General features: G+C 46.0%; 1 protein-coding gene across 1 annotated transcript in view; it reads left to right on the top strand.

Moving 5' to 3' along the window:
- The window catches only part of PCCA (propionyl-CoA carboxylase subunit alpha), a 2,575,253-nt gene that overhangs the window by 1,511,663 nt on the left and 1,044,126 nt on the right, over positions 1–19,464 (top strand). Inside the window, exon 19 of the mRNA XM_086934374.1 lies at positions 15,251–15,353. Within this exon, the coding sequence (XP_086790500.1) occupies positions 15,251–15,353 (103 nt within the window). The remainder of the gene's footprint in view (positions 1–15,250; positions 15,354–19,464) is intronic.

Below are 19,464 nucleotides of genomic sequence, written 5' to 3'. Positions count from 1 at the left end.
ACCTAATGCCCTTCCCCCAGAACTTGGTGGCCCAAGCCTCCATGTCTCACTTAAATCCTTGCTCATTCCCTACCGCACCCACGGGCAGGGAATCCAAGAGGCTGGACAATCTTGGAAAGAAGATGTTTTCTTCCTCCAGCATGGCACAGCGGTCTATGAACACCACACGCCTTTTGGGTCTCTATTCCAATGCGCTGTGGGATACGATTGCACAGGTACTCCAAACGGTCCAGGAGGAGGCCCGAGATGTGCTCTCCAAAGCTATTGCCAATGCGAGTAATGCAATGAAGTTTTCCATCCATTGTGGACTTGACACCACCGACTCACTAGGCAGAGCGGGGATTCGTAGATAGTGGCCCTGCAACGCCACGCCTGGTTGCAGCCGACTGGCTTTTCTGCGGATTTCCACTCATCACTCATGGACTCATGGACATGCTCTTTGATGGCTTCTATCTATTCGGAGACAAAGCAGATTCTCTGCTGGAGTGGTATAAGTAAAAACTACAGGAGTACGACCCGCCAATCACGTTGGGAGTGGGGTAGGTAATCGGAATAAGCAAACAGTATCCCAACTGGTCTTATTGAAAGGCAATTAAGCATGTATGCATCAAGCATTACAGAAACGGAGACAAGGAGACTCGAAGATTTTTTCAAACGTGCTCATGGCATCGTATAATTAAAGAAAAATAGAGAGGTACAGTTGTAACAGCACTGTAAGTAAATAAATAACAAAGCAACCCGAATTGGACTTGGTGCTCGGCATGTGCAGGTGACACAAAAGGTGGCGACGCGAGTGACAATTGTAAATGTAAATGTGTTTGTATACATATAGAGCCTTCTACCCAGAGGTCTCGTAGCGCTGTATTCATACCGCTATGGAACCCTTCCTGGCTTTCCTGCAAGATGTCCACTCCTGGGCACCCCCAAGGTGAAGCCAGGCATCCAAGCGCTGCTGGGGCCGTGGTGGAGATTAAGCAAGCTATTGCCCAGAGTCACAGAGTGGGACCCATGATTAGACTAGGCAGCGAGGCGAGAATGATCAGGTCCGGGGAGATTGAGTCCAAGAGCCGCCGAGGCGGGAATTGAACCCTGGTCCTGGGCCAGACCTCTGCATCAGGGTCTGCCGCTCTAACCATTGATATTGAAAGAAGGTGGTATGTACACCGTGTTTATCGTGATATACTCATTTATATTTTTAAACAAACTATACAAATTGCATGCGAAACTGGGCAGTGCTTCGCCCTTCCTGCACCATAAAACAACAATGCATGTGGGGAGCGCGAGAATCACGCTCCACTCCCAGACGCACTGCATTAATGGATATCAAATCCAGCCAGTATTTCTCCGTTTAACCATGTTCACAAATTGTCCAGTTTAATCCACATTGCTCTAACCATTGAGCCACGCTTCTCCACAATGGTGACTCTCTACACCCGGACGTGAGGAGTCACAGCCGTCCTTCGCTGCTTCATTCAGCGTTCGGTTCCTCTGAACAAGGCATCACCCATTGAACTTCTCCGGTCCTACCCACACAAGTCGATTACTGGCTGCCTTTTGGACGGATCTTCCATCGGGCCAGGCTCGCACTGGGCGCGACCTTGGATGCCCGGTCAACTCACGCCCTCCGGTCTCATCCGAGACCAATCCAGCACAGTTGTCCTATCACAACCCGGTCCTGAAGATGATCCCAAACAAAGAGGATCGAAACGTCGTCGACAGTTCAGCGCAATAAATGGCGCAGCTCTTCATGTGGCTCATCCAAACAAACCCTGCAACATTTTGAAAAGTCTCGCTTTGTAATTTATCTGGAGCTTTACTATTCACTGTATATATTCGAGCACCAGTCACAATGCGCCATATATGCTGACCACAATTGTCACTTGCGTCTCCACCTTCTGTGTCACCTGCACATGCTGAGCACCAAGTCCAATTTGGGTTGCTTTGTTATTTATTTACTTACAGTGCTGTTACAACTGTACCTCTCTATTTTTCTTTAATTATACAATGCCATGAGCACATTTGAAAAAATCATCGAGTCTCCTTGTCTCTGTTTCTGTAATGCTTGATGCATACATGCTTCATTGCCTTTTAATAAGACCAGTTGGGACACTGTTTGCTTATTCAGAGTTGTTTAAGGGCAGCAAGGCTACGGTCAGGTCCTTGGGCCTTTTTATGGCCCCTCGTCACTCTTAATCTGCCTTTTGCTTCTTTCGTGACTACAGAAGGGGCATGCAGCTGCATCTTTATCTGCCCAGCTACCACCGGGCCCTAGCTCTCCAGCCTCTCCGGGCCACAGACCCGGTTCCTACTGGTCTGTGGATCGGGTAGCCAGCGTTCAGGTCAGTTCACCAACCCCCTGCAGCCGCAGGCTTTAAACACTCCTAGTCTGCCCACGTATCATCATGGGCATCCAATCAGTGGCAGAATTTGCTATCAACTGCCCCACTGGAAGTCCACAACATCGAACAGGTGGTTTTTGCCGATAATCCTAAGGGGCTAGTCCCTACCCTTCGAAACTACCCCTTCCTCGATGCCACCCACTTACGACAGGCTGCCAAAGGACCACCTATTTCTTCTTTGCTAGGAAGTGACGGCTCTTTTGGCCAAAAGAGCCATAGAGAGAGTGCTGGTACCAGAAATAAGTTGTGGTTGCTATTCCTGCCACTTTTTGGTGCCCAAGAAGGATGGAGGCCTTCGTCCTATCCTCAACCTGTGCTCTCTCAAATACTTCCTCAAGAAGGAAAAATTAATGATGCTCACCCTGGCTCACGTCCTGTTTGCCCTGGAGACCTGATGGCAGCATTGTACTTGCAGGACACATACTTTCACATTTCTGCTGTGCTCTCTTTTGGCATCACCAGCACCCCTCAGGTGTTCACCAAGGTGATGGCGATGTTTACAGCTCATCTGTGGCTATTAGGGGGACCAGTCTTCCCCAATCTTGATGACTTGCTGTTAAAGGCCGGCTCGCCCTAGGCTGTCTACCTCAAGACTACGGCGGACCTACTGCATTTGCTGGGGTTCACTATCAATGTGCCAAAAGCACACCTGACGCCCTCTCAGATGCTCCCTTTCATCAGGGCTGTTCTAGATACGGTGCAGTTTCTGGCCTATTCTCCTGAACTATGAGTCCACGATATTCGGGCTGTGATACCGATGTTTCAGCCTCAATCCTGGATTTCAGTGAGACTGACTCTGAGGCTGCCGGGACTCAGTCTCCTGCAGCCTTCTTTTTTTTTTTTTTTTTTTTTTTTTTTTTTTGAAAACCTTTATTTATCGTAAACAAAGTACACAGCGTCTGCCTACAACCACTGCGGGCCGGCCGCTATGACACTGTAAAACATTTCAAGTGACCTTGCACTACAATAGATGACGATAGTAAAACACTACAATGTACTAGCAGGGAACCACAAGAAAAGGATGAAGAGGGTTTCATTTTATAGTTTTGGCGAATCGTCCTAAAGTCAGACCGGGTAGCTGAGAGGGCGGGCCACCTAGCAGGATATCCACAAGTGAAACAGCGTTATCAGAATACTGACGTAAGTCATTACAAGCAAGACACACAAGCGTGGAAGTACATGTTGCCCCAGTTAGCGCCCGCCCAATCGAAATATCACTCCAGGAGTTGCAATCTAACTTGTCAATGGTACAATAGGATGTAAGAGGGTTCATTCTATAGCAACAATAAAAGGATCAGACGACCTACAAAAAGCAAACATTACGTGAAACAATTCGTGACAGGATATGCGCCCTCCAACTGAAGTATAGAGAGGAAGGAAAAGCGGGATATGTAATCATTCAGTGACTATGCATTAAAATCGACATCTTAGCCCTAGATTCAATAAACCATGCGATAAAGATATACACGCGAGGCGCAAAAATCCTCCCGGAAAGAACCACACTCTGACCCCCCCGTCCGACCCAAGATATATATGAAAAAGAAGAGTGAAAGAAGAAAGAGCAGAAAAGGAAAAGAAGATAGAAGGCCATGGAGACACAGAGGTACAAACAACACATCCCATCCCCCACCCTGCATACCAGCGGAAGGCCACGGCCCACCCCCCCCCCATTAGGCATGCCTGTCGCCCCAAGAAGCCCCAAAAGAGGGAGAAACGGAGGAGGGCCATAGCACCAGCCCCTTGTGCACCCCCAACCCCAGAAGCAAGGGCCCACTTAAATAGTACGCGGGCGCCATCATACAATCACCCCAGCCACCCACGGTCACCAGTGCAGTCCATAATCCGCTTCAGCATCCAATTCACGAGCAGTCGACATGTGTGAGCAAAAGTCAGCCCTGGCCAGTACGGGACAGGGTCAAGCACGAGTCCCAGTTACACACAGGTGGTGGCAGCAAATCCGCGGTACCCGGAGGGGCAATCTCAGGTCGAGCCAAGAACCAAAGGAATAGTCCAAAAGGGTCTCCCCGAGTCAGAATCACGTTACACACAAAGGCAGGGTGTTGGCATTCAGGCAGGTGGGCTGGCAATAGGAAGGAAGAAGGATAAACAAAGCCACTGATCTTGTCGGTGGGCTCCCCGGACCAGCCAACACGCTTCCGGCCCGCCTGGGAGACCTCCGCTACAATAACCGGGGAGCGTTCGGGCTCGCAGTCCACAGTATACGGTACCATATCCGAGTCTTCCACAGCAGGAGAGACGGTGGGGTGTGAAATATGTGCCGCCACCCGCAGATCCTGCAACTCTGTGCGCCAGTGTAGAAGGGCAAGCCAAATATCCACTAGCGTGGGCGCCATGTTTGTACCTCCAACGCCCAGGGACCTCAAGGCACACACACCAAGGAAAGTCGGTCCTACCGGCGTCGCTGCAACATCAGCAAATCGCGGTGTGTGAGGAAACGAAAGTGAGGCACACGCAAGCTCCTTCAAATGCGCAGCACTACACGCCTCTCACCACGGTGCAAGCAGAATCCGGTCAGGCAAGCCGATTCGCTGTCCGATCATCTCCTCGAGGTCGCCGGGGCCAGCAGAGTGTGAACGCCACGGTAGTCAGTGCTGCAGTGCGGCGAAAATTACAGGATTGCAGTAGAGCGGTTTCGGTTTCACCACTCGGATCACCGGGTATCAATGACCAATGGAGGCTGGTGTTGACGCTGTGAGAGGCGGCTGCTTCGTCACGCGAGGTCCCGGCTCGCGCTGGAGAAAAGGCCGAAATCTTGCAAGCGGTCTTATTCGGCCGTCAGGGGCCGTACGAAGGTCAGGGTAACGCGGTCGGGCTCCGCCACGATTCCGCTGCGCTGGGCTGCGGCTGGGGTGCAGGATCACTGCCAGGATAGGTCCGGAGGTGAGGGCGAGTTGCGGAGCCGGGCTTCTATGCGGCCATCTTGGCCGCCGTCTTGGCTCCTCCCCCCCTCCTGCAGCCTTCTTGTGACACATACCCATTAGCATATGTGGGCTATGCAGTGGGATCTGAAGTTCCAGTGGCTGCAGCAATAGGGGAATCTCTCCAAAATGGTCCAGATCTCGGGGAGAACTGCGAGGGAACTGCAGTAGTGCTTACAAACTGTGATTGGGTCAGCGCCAAACCCCTCTCCCTTCCTCAACTAGATCTGCCAGTAGTAACAGATGCGTCACTCCTGGGATGAGGGTGGCAGTCTCGGGCAGAATCTGGAGTCTACATCAACCTCTTGAAACACCAAACTATCGGATAGGCATTGAAAGCCTTTCTACCCTCCATCCAGGGAAGGCTAGTGCAAGTGTTCACATACAACACCACCACCATGTGGTGCTCAAACAAACAGCGCTATGTGTGGTCGTGGACCCTTTGTCAGGAGGCCCTGCATCTTTTGATATGGCTGGTGGTTCAACTTGTGGTGGGTTCTCTGAATGCCAGAGCGGATGAACTCTGCCGAGTAGGTCTAGCAGGTCACGAATGGTGTCTCCATTCGGATGTGGTGCTGTCATGCCTGTCGTGTACATGAGAGCGGGACACTTACCAAAACCCAGATTTACATACAGTAGCCCGTTAACGTTCTGTGTTTCTGCCTGTGACATGAATGTGGTTGGCAATGGTTGGCAAATCCAGAGACACGAGCTCGGGCGCATGCGCAGTTACCGCGCATGCGCAGAGGGATAGCGTTCGGGCCTTAAACCCGCCCTGGACCTTCAGGAAGTGCTTCGCGTTTACCCTGTTTGTTTCCCTACTCGTTCCGGGTTATGATATCGGCGTCCGAGGAGCTAGTGGGTCGTGGTGCTTGGAGTTCGTGTCTTCAGGCGTTTTTCAGGCTCGTTCTTGGTATCGTAAGTTCTTAGAAGCGGCTTGCTTCCAGGATTATTGTTCTGTTCTCGTTTCTTTATATTAGTTTTCCGCTAAGAAGTATTAGCGGTTAGACTTAGAGTTTGGTTTCCGATTGTCTTAATATGTAACAGTGTGTTTGTTACGTTGGTCGGAGTGTTTCTACTAGTTGATAGAATCACAGCATTCCAGGTGAACGGTTTTGGAGATAATTTACGGATTGTGTACATGGTTAAATTGATTACAACTCCCTGTAAAAAAAACATATCCAGTCAAACTACAGAGTTCCAGACATCTTCCGTGCTTTCCATATTATTTTTCCCTAGCATTCCACAAGGTAAAAATACAGTATATGACACTCAATACATTGGGGTTATCGAGGGAGGGGATAGTTTTCACTTACTGTCCTTGTGTCTCACTGCAGCGCCATAACAGAAGATAAGAACATCCTCTGAGTGGAAGAAGACGGTGGAGTGCCATCCTTTTTCTCCCCTTCCTACCCTTGTTTTGTTCCCCTGTGTTCTCCTTGATCACTTTTCGGGTGTTAGCGTTCTTTCCTGACTCCCGGGCGGTGACGGGGGGAAGACAGGGTGTTAAGCTTCGTGACTCCAGGACACTTCTGAGACAAAAGAATGTGCGTGCATGACAGGTGCAAGGTCTTTCGGCAGGGGGGAGATTTGTTTGCCGAGAACGTGCAATGTCAGCAGTTCTGTGTGCTGGAGTTACCAAGGCGGCTCTTGCTCAAAGTCTCTTTTCTGTACGCCTTTCCGCCCATACCAGTCCTGCCCTGAGTTCTCAAAAAGATCAGGGACAACCGGGCCCAAGTCATCCTTGTGGCTCTGGACTGAGCACAGAGAGTCTGGTATCCCGAGCTTTTGAGCATGTCCATTGGTCCGCTGATCAGGCCACCCCTTTGAAAAGGCTCTTCGGTCGCAGCAGCAGGAGAAGGTGCTCCACCCAAACCTGCCAATGCTCTGCCTTCTCGCAAGGAGATTGAACGGCGACAGTTGATAGCCTTCAACCTTTTGCCCAAAGTCTGTAATGTCATCTTGGCAGCCAGGAGTCCCTCTACCAAGATGATTTACACATGCAGCTGAGCTAAATTTGTGGCATGGTGTTCAGAAAGACACATTTATCCCCTTTCTGCCTCCCTTTCTCAGGTGTTCCTGTTTGTTCTTTCCCTTGAAAAGCATGGCTCTTGTCTGGTCATTGTTAAGGGTTATCTGTCTCAAATTTCAGTTTTTCTCAGTTTACTTGACCAACCTTCCCTTTTCCAATCCCTTATTGTACATATGATTTTGAAAGGTTTGCAACATATGTTCCATCTCACTCACTTCGTTATGCCTCAGTGGGAGCTCAATCTTGTCCTCACCTTCATTATGTGTGCTCCCTTTAAGCCTCTGCACAATTGTCCACTCAGGCTCCTTACCATCAGTACGGCATTCTGGGTCGCAATCTCATCTGACCGGAGGGACAGTGAACTTAAGGCCTTGTCTTCCAAGCCTCCACATCTTAAAATCTACCCAGACAAACTGGTGCTTTGTACGAGAGCTTCCTTTCTTCCGAAAGTGGTCATGCCATTTCACGTAGGCCAAACCATCACTATGCCTACTTTTTGCGTTCCACCTCACTCCTCTAAGAAAGAGGATCGAGTTCACCATCTGGACTCAAAAAACCATTGTCGTTCCACCTTGACCGCACAAAAGAATTCTGGGTGGGCAACCAACACTACGTGGTGTATGTTGGAGCGAAGAAAGGCTAGGCCGTGCAGATGCAGACCATCTCCAAATGGATTGTGCTCTACATCAAAATCTGCTGCACTTGGGGAGCTGGCTGAGCGGTATGAGCTGCAACCAGGCCTGTGCCTGACTTACGAGGCTATAGTGCGAAAATGTTGGGACCTTTGGTACGTAGGAGAGGACGAGCCCCCAACGCATGGGGTTTTTCAACTCCTGGTGACGATGGGGTCAGCCTGACATTTGGTGACTTGGCTTTCTAGGGTTCTTAATGGGATGCTGAGACACCCCCTGGCTCTACTCAAGGGAAAGTGGGAGGAGACACCGGGCAGTAAGTTCATGGACACAAAGTGATCTCATGTACTGGAATACCCTCATAAAGTGTCCCATACCAGGTGTTTGAAATATACCCAGTTCAATTATGTTCACTTAACTTGCCTTATGTCGTGAAGGCTACCGTCAATATATGGTTGGTAACCTAGAGGTTGCCTACAGTGCACGCAGCTGACTTATCATATGACTTGGGGCTGTCCCTGCTTGCAGACATTTTTAGGGGCTGTGTTAAAGAGACTGACCACCACTTTTGGTCATGCGCTGGTGTGCTCAATGGAAGTGTGCTTGCTGTGGAGGGTGCCTCACCCCCAGAACAAGAAAGTGGGTAGCAGATTTCTGGACCTGCGATGGTTGGAAGTATAGGGAAGGATCCACAGTAGGGGTATAGGCCATTTATGTGTCCTTGCGGGAGGAGGCTCCAGGGGTACGCCTTATTTGGTAGGCTCTATCTAGCTGAAGAATACTTACCGACCCACCTGTCCTCCCATCTCTGCAAACAGATTTCTGGGGACCCGTTTTTTCCCTTTCAGGGCCCTAGTTTTGCACACTAGTGATCAGAGCACTTCGTGGCTCCGCACTTCTGGTGTGGAAAGTCGCAAAAAGTAGCTGAAGTCAGGGTGCTTGGAAGGCACCTATATAGGCTCTGCAAATGTCACTTCCTTCTCTACCAAATATGGCATTACTGAAGGTAAGTAATTTGTTTGTGATGGCAAGTGCTTATTCAGAAGCTAGCCTGGCCAAATTTGAAAGTCCTTTCGTTTGAATGTCTGTCTTTCATGAGTCCTCCCCATTTTCAAAGCCATGCTTGCATGTAGGACTGCGGTGGTTTGGCACATTACTTCTGGCATCTACTTGACATGAACTGTTAGCACACAGTATCATATAAATATACAATCGTTTTTACGAATCCCAAAATAACATCAGCCATTGGCATTCCATCCTTTGAATCGGGTTGTTCAATTCCTAAAAGTGGTCAGTTATGTCATTTTTTAAAAACTGAATGTTTGTGAAACGACCTTCATAGCCGAAAGTGGTCCTCCGAAGCAAAGTGTCTCAAAGCCAAAACTGTCACTTTTGAGCGAGTAATTTTCATGAAAGTGAATGTGTTATGCTCTGATAGAAAAATCGTAAATACAGTAAATGGATGAGGACCCTCTTACATCCATAAATGCACCCACACGTTATCCTATATTTATACCCATTCCAGCTTGCATCTGTCAATCCACCCATGCCATCATCCATCTGCTTGTGTCTGCCTATTGTGTGTGTGTATTTGTGAGGAAGCACACATGCAAATAGTCTGTGCCTAAGAGTGACAGTGTGATATCTTTGTGTGCACAAGGTATTTGCATGTTGATGTCTGCCTGTGTCATTTGGTCCTTGTGCATAGGTGCTGTTGGGCTGTGTGGGAATGAATGCTTATTTGTGTTTTGGTCTGTGTGTCTTTATGCAGTTTGTCGGTGGATGTTTGTGTGGGAATGGGTAGGGCATCTTGCTTTTTATTTACTTAAGAAGAGTCTGCAGGTTTGCTGTGAGCGTCTCATCCTACATTGCCCTGATATAGATTTTTCAGTAGGAGATGTAAAGGATTTCTCCATTTCCTAGGTTAGAAGAATGCAATGACGATCGGTTTATCTTGAGCCGCCTTGTCCTCCTTGTCATTGCTGTGCTTTGAATTATTGTTACGTTTCTAACGCAAATGACTTGTTAATCAAAACTGTCCATCCAGTTATATATTCCCTCAACTATTTTTGTTATTGCCTGTAATGTCATTCAGCCACACGCCCTTCCATTGTAATTATCAATTGTATGTTGTGCAGTTGGACCTCTTTCAAATTGTTTTTCCTATTGACCTTTAACCTTGGCTCGTGTCTTCTCAATCCCTTTTATTGTGTGTTGTTGCCCATTCGGATATCTCACCTCTTATGAATTTCAGTGGTTTCGGCATGTGGGCTGCTTCTCTCTTTTGCTTAATCTGTTGGTTACCTATCACCCCAATCTCCACTGAGTTCAGTCTCTCATAGTACAACCCCTGGTCTGAGTTTGCTCTCTAGTAGTTTATTACCAAATTTGTTTTGTTGCCTCTGTGGCAGTGCTAATCAGTCTTCATTTTCGGCTGACTCCCTTTAGTGTTCTTTCTCAACCACTAAGCTGGTTGCATGTTCTCTCTACTTTACTTTTCTTTATTTGCCTTAGTTTTTAGGCCTCGCCTGAGCCAGTGCATGCGCCGCTCTGCGAGACATTTAGTAAGCGGCTTTTGAAAGTGCCACCACAGGCTTATGGGGGCCTCAAGCTTGCTTGCACGCACGCAGCCGCCGCCATCTGTCTTTCCTCCAGCACATAACTCCCGCTTCTCCCCCTCCCCCACCACAGATTGCTTCTCGCGGCCGCGGTCAAGCTTGATCGCGATCACTTGCACTTGAGCGGCTGTGTCACTTTCATGGCCGCGCGGCCAATGCTTGTTGAGCTCTGTTTTTGCTTTGTCTTTCGCTGCTGACCTGTTATTGTCTTTCATCTCCTTTGTAGCCTCTCTTTCCATTTGTGTCTCCCTGGCGTGTGCCTTTCAGATAGTGTTGCATTGCCTGGCATTCGCACAGGATGCAGTTTCATGTTTGGAGTGCATACGCCTATTTACATAGTGGGAGGGCATGGTTTGTTGCACCGGGCATTTAAGAAATTAACATATCAATTGTATAACGATAGCACGATTGCAACACAAAAGATCAGTGTGCTGTACTCGAATCCCATTATTTCCGTAGCCGAGGTCAGTAATTATGCTGCAAAAGGAGAGCTTCTGGCGCTTTTCATAAGCGCTTTTCACAACTGCTTTTCATGAGCGCTCTTCACTACCGAGCCAAATGTTTTTCACGAGTGCTCCTGTGTTTTTTTTTTTTTTTTTTTTACTCACAACGCATGAAGGTCCGGTGGAGAAGGGAGAAATGAAACATCAGGGCAGTGATCCATCCAAACTCATGTTTCCCCCATAAATTGTAACACTAAAACAGTCCTGGATGCTGCAGTCCTGCTTTCCCTGGTGGGTGCTGCAGTTCCCGGCATTGTTTCTTCCCCATCGTCTATGAAATCTGGCAGAATCCAGTCACAACAAAGTGATTTCAGAAAAAGACAACACTGCAAGGTCAGCTGGCTCGACGCACAAGTCCGGGCCGGAGGGTGGGAGTGGAGTGGTGAGCTGGGGCTGACGTCTTTCACTTAAGCATGGAGTGGCAAGGAAAAAAAAGGATAAGAAGAATTGATTGCCTTAAGGGATAGCAAACTTCCCTTATTATCACATTATAAACGTTGTTCATTTTCGCCTGCACATTTTTTTGACTGCCCTTTTCTATAGAATGGCTGAATCCAAAGCTGTCCCGGTCTTGTTGGAAGTGTTTTTGTCCTACAATTGGGGTTCCCGGGTGTAAGTTGCATGTTGCAGCGCTAGTGGGCTCTGCCGTCTTTGTTTCGGCCAAATCGGGGCGGCAGTGATTTAACCTCATCAGCGGCCAATTGTCACTTGCGTCGCCATTTATGTCACTTGCACATACCGAGCACCAAGTGCAATTCGGGTTTTTTATTGATTCAATCGTTGTACAGTGCTGCTATAACTGTATTCTCTATCTTTGTTTAAATTATACGATGCAATGAGCACGATCTAAAAACGATTTGAGTCTCCTTATTTCTGTACTAGTAATGCTTTTTGCATACATGTTTAATTGGCATTAGTCTATGGCATCAAATATTCAGCTCCAGTCACCCCTACATAGAGTGCCAGCATCTTCAAATAGAACAGTCATTTAGGTTTCCAGCTAGCACTTCAGCCCTTTTCTCCAGTGCATCAGGAGTCTCACATAGAAGCATGCGTCCTGTGTTTGCTCAGGAACCTGATGTGTACCTAGTCTAAGAGTACATGTGCACACCCACGTCTCCCTTGGCCTGGCTGCACCGATGAGGAACCAATAATACCCAGTGGGTAACCATCATATTCTGTCAGTTTCCCTAGCATGAGATACACCAAGAAATACCTTGCCAAGGGAGATAAAGGCTCAGCGAAACAATGCCTTCAACTGCATAAGCTAAAAGTTTTCAAATAATGGGCCTTCCCTCACCATTTTTGCAACGAAAAAAGATGCTTAAGAGTGAGTTAAACGAAGACATGTCAGTAACCAACGGTGAAAGGTGTGCGTGCATTAGCTGATGATTCAAATGAAGGTCCAAACAAGCATTGGCATAACCAATAGGTCTTGCCTTTGGGACCTTATAAGTGTTTAGTAACCTAGCACAATATCCTTGGTGCAACAATATCAACTGTTGCATGGCTAAACACTATAAGGTCCCAAAGACGAGACCTATTGGCTAGGCCAATGCTTGTTATGTCTGCCATGAAAACACAACTGTTGCTTTACCTTTTATGGTCAACATAAAATGAGATTTAAGAAGCACTACTGAGAGAGGGGATTTGATTCCACCCAAATGTGGATTTCCTTTAGTATGTATTTTGAATGGGGGAAAAGGGTGCTTGCTTACGTTGAAAGAATGTGCTTTCATTGCACTTTCTGACGTGTAGTGAAGCTTATCGTAAACACAGCAGGACTGAGTTGGTTATGGTGAAAAGCCATTGAACAATAATATAGGCTTGATCTCTTTATTATGGAAATACCTGACAAAGAAAACAGCCCTGACATATTTATTGTGAAAAGCTTACGTCAAAGTCCAATAGGCTTTAAGGTTAGATTATCTTTACACTATGTTAAAGCTGGTAGAAAGATATTTTATTACTTGGGATCTCACAGGCTGTCATAGTAGGTATTCATTTTGGTGTAGGTTGTCTCCATGCCAAACTCTTGGGGTAGAAGATTTGCACTTTGGAAATCCTTGCTAAGCTGTTTTAGAAAGGGTGTTTCTGTTGTTTTTCCCATGCTAAATTTGTATGTATTTGTAATTTTATGATTGTATATTGATAAGTGCATTTTGAGAAAAAGTATCAACAACGCAGTACGCTTGAGTTGGATATTGTGACACGCCATTGATACAGGCTATAAGCCTGAAAGGTAAACTGGTAAAAGTTAGGTCTGAAACCATAGGTCTAATTTTTTTATTATAAAAAATTGACAAACACAGTAGTCTTGAAATTTTTATTGTGAAGTTCATATGGTAAAGCCAAAAGGGGGGATTGTTTACACAGTTTTAAAGTGTGTAGGTTCTCATTGTGGGACATGAATCCTCACAGCTTACTGTAGTAAGCAAGGATTTTAGTGTTGATTACTTACATTGACAAACCCTGCAGGTAGAAGATTTGCCCTTTGATAATTCTTGTTAACTTTCTTAGGCGGAGAGACTATTCTTTTGCCAACTATACTTTAGTGCTTGTTTATAATTTTCTGGCTGTTTGCCTGAGAGGTTGCCTTGTGGCAATGCTTATTGAGAAATCAGTAGGCTAGAGCTGGTTATTGTGACCTGCCAGTAATAAAGGCTTGTGGCCTGATTGGTTCTCCAGAAAAATGTATGTCAGATTCCATAGCTGTGTTATGTTTATTATGAGAAATTATGATAAAGGCAGCAAACCTGACTAACCCTTTAAGAGTGGGTTATCCTAACTGTGTTAGAGGGTGTAGTCAGATATTTTGTTGCAGGGATCACACAGCTTTCTGTAGTAAGCAAGGGTTTTGCTGTTGGTTACCCCCTCTGACAAATATTTGGTGTTGAAGATTTGCAGTGTGAAATCCTCATTAGGCCCTTTTTTGAAGGCACGTTTAATGCTTTGCTAACTGTATTTCTGTATATATTTGTAATGTTATGACACATTACCTGATTGCTGCAAGCTCACACACAATACAGGAGTACTCCATTGGTGAGAGCTGGAAACCAATGATGAAGGCTATAGGCATGATAGTTCAGTTATGGAAAAGTATGCCCAATGCCAGAGGTCTGAACTGTTTATTATGAACACTTACAGCAAAGGTTGTAGGCCCTGCTTAGTTGTTGTGGTATGCATTCATTAAAACCAAGAGCCGTTTAAGGATGGATTGTTAATATACAGTGTAGAAGGCCGCAAATTGGTATTTTATTACATGAAATCTCTCAGAAAGTAAGAGTTTTGGTATTTATTACCCCCTCAGATAACTCCTCAGGGTAGAGGATTTGCACTGTGATAGTCATTGCTAGAAATTCTTAAGACTGGGCATGTTTTCCTTTTATCTTTTTTTTTACCTTATCCCTCCCACATGCTTGCTCAGTTTGTGTGTGTGTGTGTGACAGTGGGGGTGTTCGGGTGGACCTCACGTTAGACCCCTGGGGGCTTTGTCTGCAGTCAGTAACCTTACACAGCTTGAAAAAGATCTACCGCCAGCAGCTTGATTACTTTTGCCATTCATCGATTTGACACGTTGGGCTGGTAATACAGAACAAAGCTGGCGCCTAATATTGCGTCTCTGTTGCTTTAGTTCGACAATTCGCTGTAATAATTATGCAAAACATGGACAGTGTTAAAAGGATGAAAACAGCCATTAAAAAGCCATGTTGGTTCAAAGCAAAGCGTATTTTTTGTAGTATGAACCGCTAGTATCTGTGCAACCTCATCAGGGCTATTTTGTGCTTCTGATACATTACTTAGCAACGTGACACCGGTTTAGAAGCTCTGAAAAGAAAGTAGGTGATTATAATTGCGCGCACTTCAAAACGCATTTTTAACTAACTAGTCTTTGAAGCCCTCTGTGACATCCAAAAATGTATCCTACCATAGGGGGTACGTCGCTAACTCCATGGGGGCAAAAGAAGAAATGTGGTCAGGCGCAGGCCAGTTTTACAGGCGCGGTTGCCGTCGGCGCCGTATTGTGTATTTAGTTTTATCCTTAAGCTTTCATAAAGGTATTTTAAAAGAAAATGTAGAGCAGAACGTTGATGTATTTTTTTTTATTTCTTTCCTCTTGTCCACAGGGTTCCCCTGGCTAAGTCAAATGTGAAGCGCTGGGACCTTTCGGTACAGCTGGATGGCAATTCTCACTCCGTTACAGTCGCCGACAACGGAACCCTCTTTTGTGTAAGTTTTTTGTGAAAAGTGAGTGAAGTACTTGAGTTCATGCATATCCTTGTGAACACCCTTGGACAATTAAAAGTTTCAATATGAGGACAGTCCTGAAAAAACACATGAACGAAGATGATTTACTGGGCTTTGATTCATTTCATAATAATGCAGCCAGGATGTCTCAGGAGGACCGGTTTTAGAGTGCTGCGACTGGTGCGGCCACACTGGGTGCTGACCTGGAGGGGGGCACAAATCTCAGGTGGGGGCCCTGTGTTTAGCAATCACTTGAGGCTTACAAGCGCCTGCTGCAGAGTTCCTTGTGCATCCAGCTTTCGGGCAGCAATACAAATTTCAAGATATCTCTTGTGATTAATGTTCCTGCTAGTCAGTCAACAAAGCTTTATTTCGATATGAAATATCTTAAAAGCATTTTTACAGTTAAAAACACATTTCATAATAGTTATATTTAAAAAAAGAGAAAATTGCACTGACAATCATTTTTACAATAAAATGATAAAAATATATTAAACTATAACAGCTTTGATAACATTTTCAAATGAATAATAATAATACAAATTCATCGTAATGCTTTCAGTCTTATCAACCAAGCCCAGCTAAGGAATTTTGCCCCCCCACAGGCTAGGGTTGTATTTGCATCTGCTTGGAGTATTCTAAGAGCAATACAGTGATTCCTAATTTCTAGCTGCAGGCAAATGGGTCTTAGCCACTTTCTTCTGGGTTTGGCATAAGCCAGACATACAAAGAAAAGGTGCGAAACGCTTTCAACTACACCCAAACAATGTGGGCAATTAGGAAATGTTTGGTGTGGAGGCTTTCATTTGCTTGTACATTTGTGAAGAGGAAAAGTGCCCATTCTAAACTGAATGAAAAGGGCCCCATCCCCAGGTTTCTGAATAAAATCCAGATAGGGCTCTAGACGAGGCACCTGCTTGTGCTGACGGAACTCGTCAGTCAATCTACCTAAATTGGGGTTTCTATGCTCCTGATTATCAATCCATGCCCAAAAGGCTCTCTTGGTTTCTGCCTTGGTCAACGAGTCCCCTGACTCCCATGCATTTTTAAGACCTGTAACCAAGAGAAGCCTTTTTAAGTGTACTAACCAGCCGATCATATGGGATCCCTGGAGATTAATTACTTCTCTTAGGCCGTCGGCGTATCTAGATAACTCAGGGGTGCGCCATAGCCGAGCCCAATAGAGGAGGGGACGCAAAGTGATTAGATCCTTAATTGGACGACGACCCAAATCACTCAAGAGTGGCTTAGTGGGGGTTCCCCTGGAAGTGAGGTCAACTCTCTAAAAAACCTGTTTCTGCTGAAGTAAGCACATCTACGCTGCCAAAACCCCAGAGTTCGGCTCCATATAGTGCACAGCCTACGGCCCTTACAGCATAGATCTCAAGGGCAGGGGCAATTGGCCTAGAGGTTGAAGCACAGTGTTCCCTCCCTATCACCCCCACAACCCTCTCATAGCTTAAAGCCATTTTGTCAATATGGGGTTGCCATCTCAGATTGTCAGAAATTCTAATCCCCAAATAGTCAGATATTTTGACACGCTCTAAGGGCGCCCCATCAAGTACAAGGGTGGATTTGGCCGACATACTAGGGTTAAAATAAAGGAGCTTTGTTTTAGAAGTATTAATTACTAAGCCCCTCATTTTGCAAAAGAGACAGAACCGATCAAGTAGTTTCTGTAAGCCTGCAGGAGTTTTTGATACTAATAATGTGTCGTCCGCAAAAAGTAGGGCTGGGACTTTGTCGCCCGCCAGAACAGGAGCATCAGCATTAATTTCCAATAAGAAGGAAACCACCCCGTTCACAAATAACGAGAAAAGGGTTGGAGCCAATACGCATCCCTGGCGGACACCTCTATTAACAGGAATTTTATCTGTTTTTTGTTCCTGTGTACCCCATCTAATGCGGGCATATTTTCCATCGTGCATGCGGACCACGAGGTTCAAGATGGGCGGGGGAAACCCCATCTCCTGCAAAACCAACCATAGGCGATCTCGAGGGACCAGGTCAAAGGCAGTCTTCAAGTCGATGAATGCAAGATAAAGACTGCCCTTGCCAATGGTTACCACCTTTCAATGAAGAAGTGCCAGCCTAAAGGCCTGGTCTATTGTGCTTGTGCATGCCCTAAACCCTGCCTGAAATTGCGAAATAATGTTATTCTCCTCAGCCCAGGAAAGAATCCTCTCCAGGAGGACCCTGCCAACCACCTTCTGACCAGCATCAATAAGGCTTATTGGGCGATAGTTGGCAGGATCCCCCCTGGACCCCTTCTTATAGATGGGGATTACTTCCTCCCCTTTCCAGGAGTTTGGGTCTGGAGATCCTTCCAGCAGAGCGTTACTCAGAAATACAAAATATGTAGCCCATTGCTCGGCATTAGCTCGAAACAAATCGCCCAGTAGACCATCTTGGCCCAGAGGTTTTGCTGGGACGATCTTATTTATAGCAGCCACCACCTCATGTTTCCCTATGGGGTCAAAGGGGACCAGGGGAATCAGAGTAGATATCACAAAGCAACTTGAGGACTCGCATCTCTCCGTGCCCTCGTCTCCTGCATAAAGTTTCTTAAAATGATCAAACCACTCCCCATGGGGGATATGATTCGGAATTTGGTCGGGGTCTCGACCATTGGATCTTCTTACCAAACCCCAAAAAAGCTCACCATTCTTAGACTGACTCGCAATCTTTAGTTCAGTCCAATATGATTCCTCCCATACCCTTTTTGCTTCTATGATAGCTCGCCTATACTCTAATCTGGCCAAACGTACCCCTCTTTTGTGTAAGTTTTCTATTAAAAGTGAATGAAGTACTTGAGTTCATGCATATCCTTGTGAACACCCTTGAACAATTAAAAGTTACAATATGAGGACAGTCCTGAAAAAACACATGAACGAAGATGATTTACTGGGCTTTGATTCATTTCATAATGATGCAGCCAGGATGTCTCGGGAGGGCCGGTTTTAGAGTGCTGCGACTGGTGCAGCCTCACTGGATGCTGACCTGGAGGGGGGCACAAATCTCAGGTGGGGGTGCTGTGTTTAGCAATCACTTAAAGCTTACAAGCGCCTGCTGCAGAGTTCCTTGTGCATCCAGCTTTCGGGCAGAAATACAAATTTCAAGATAACTCCTGTGATTAATGTTCCTGCTAGAGAGAGAGAGAGAGAGAGAGAGGTTGGAGTTGTGTCTAGGGGAAGTTTTGACTTGACTTAAAGTAGCATAGGGGGTTAATATGCCTGCTCCACAGAACAGATTGGTATGTGTATGTGGATATCAGAGTGGATTTAGTTAAGCCAGGCTTTACCAGGGCTTTAAAGCAAATGAAATGTATAGGGAGAGATGGGCGATGGAGAGATGAGGGGCACTTTTTCCAGGTGGTAGTAAGGGAATCCGAGGAGAAGGAGGTTAAGGGGGAAGCCAAAACAAATTGTCACACCAGGCGCCACCAGCACTGAAGCCCGGCCTGTATCTCAGAGGCTTGAATGTTCACCGCTGAAACATTCTGTAATCTGCAGGTCATGATTTTTACTCCTAGCAAGGCTGCCTCAGCCTTTCATCATTCTAAGACCGCTATTTTTTTATTTTATTTTAAGTTTTCTTTATTGATTTTCAGTCAAACTCCATCTTCCTCTTTCCTACCTCAGCGTTCTCGCTCTTTCCCACACTGTGCACATGACTGATCTGGATACATTCATTAATTTCTTTATTCAATCAGTTTAAAAAGATCATAAAAGCACAGAGTAAATACAAAGTCACAATTTCATTTCAATAAAATACTTTATGTCCATTGTATAAGAATAAAAAATAAAATATAGATAAAAAGATGATAATATAATTTAGATACCCGTTAAACATCAACCTTATCTGAGTCACTCTCTCATATACAGTAGTGGATAACTTTTCCAAGGCCCTTAGATACAAGCGGTCTCCCTCTTCCTTTTTCTCATACAGGCCCAAAGAAAAGAGGCTAGTGAAAAACATGTTAAAAAGTCCTGCAGGTGGTTAAAGTCTGCATTTAACCCCAGAAATAGGGGACTCCAGTCAGTAAATTCAGTTCTGCACAATTTTTCCCATTTTGTGGGTGTAACTAATAATT

The sequence above is a fragment of the Lissotriton vulgaris genome, chromosome 8, assembly GCF_964263255.1.
Source record: "Lissotriton vulgaris chromosome 8, aLisVul1.2, whole genome shotgun sequence".
Lineage (NCBI taxonomy): Eukaryota > Metazoa > Chordata > Amphibia > Caudata > Salamandridae > Lissotriton > Lissotriton vulgaris.
The sequence above is the reverse complement of the archived record's forward strand: the minus strand, read 5'-3'. Positions and strand labels throughout refer to the sequence as shown.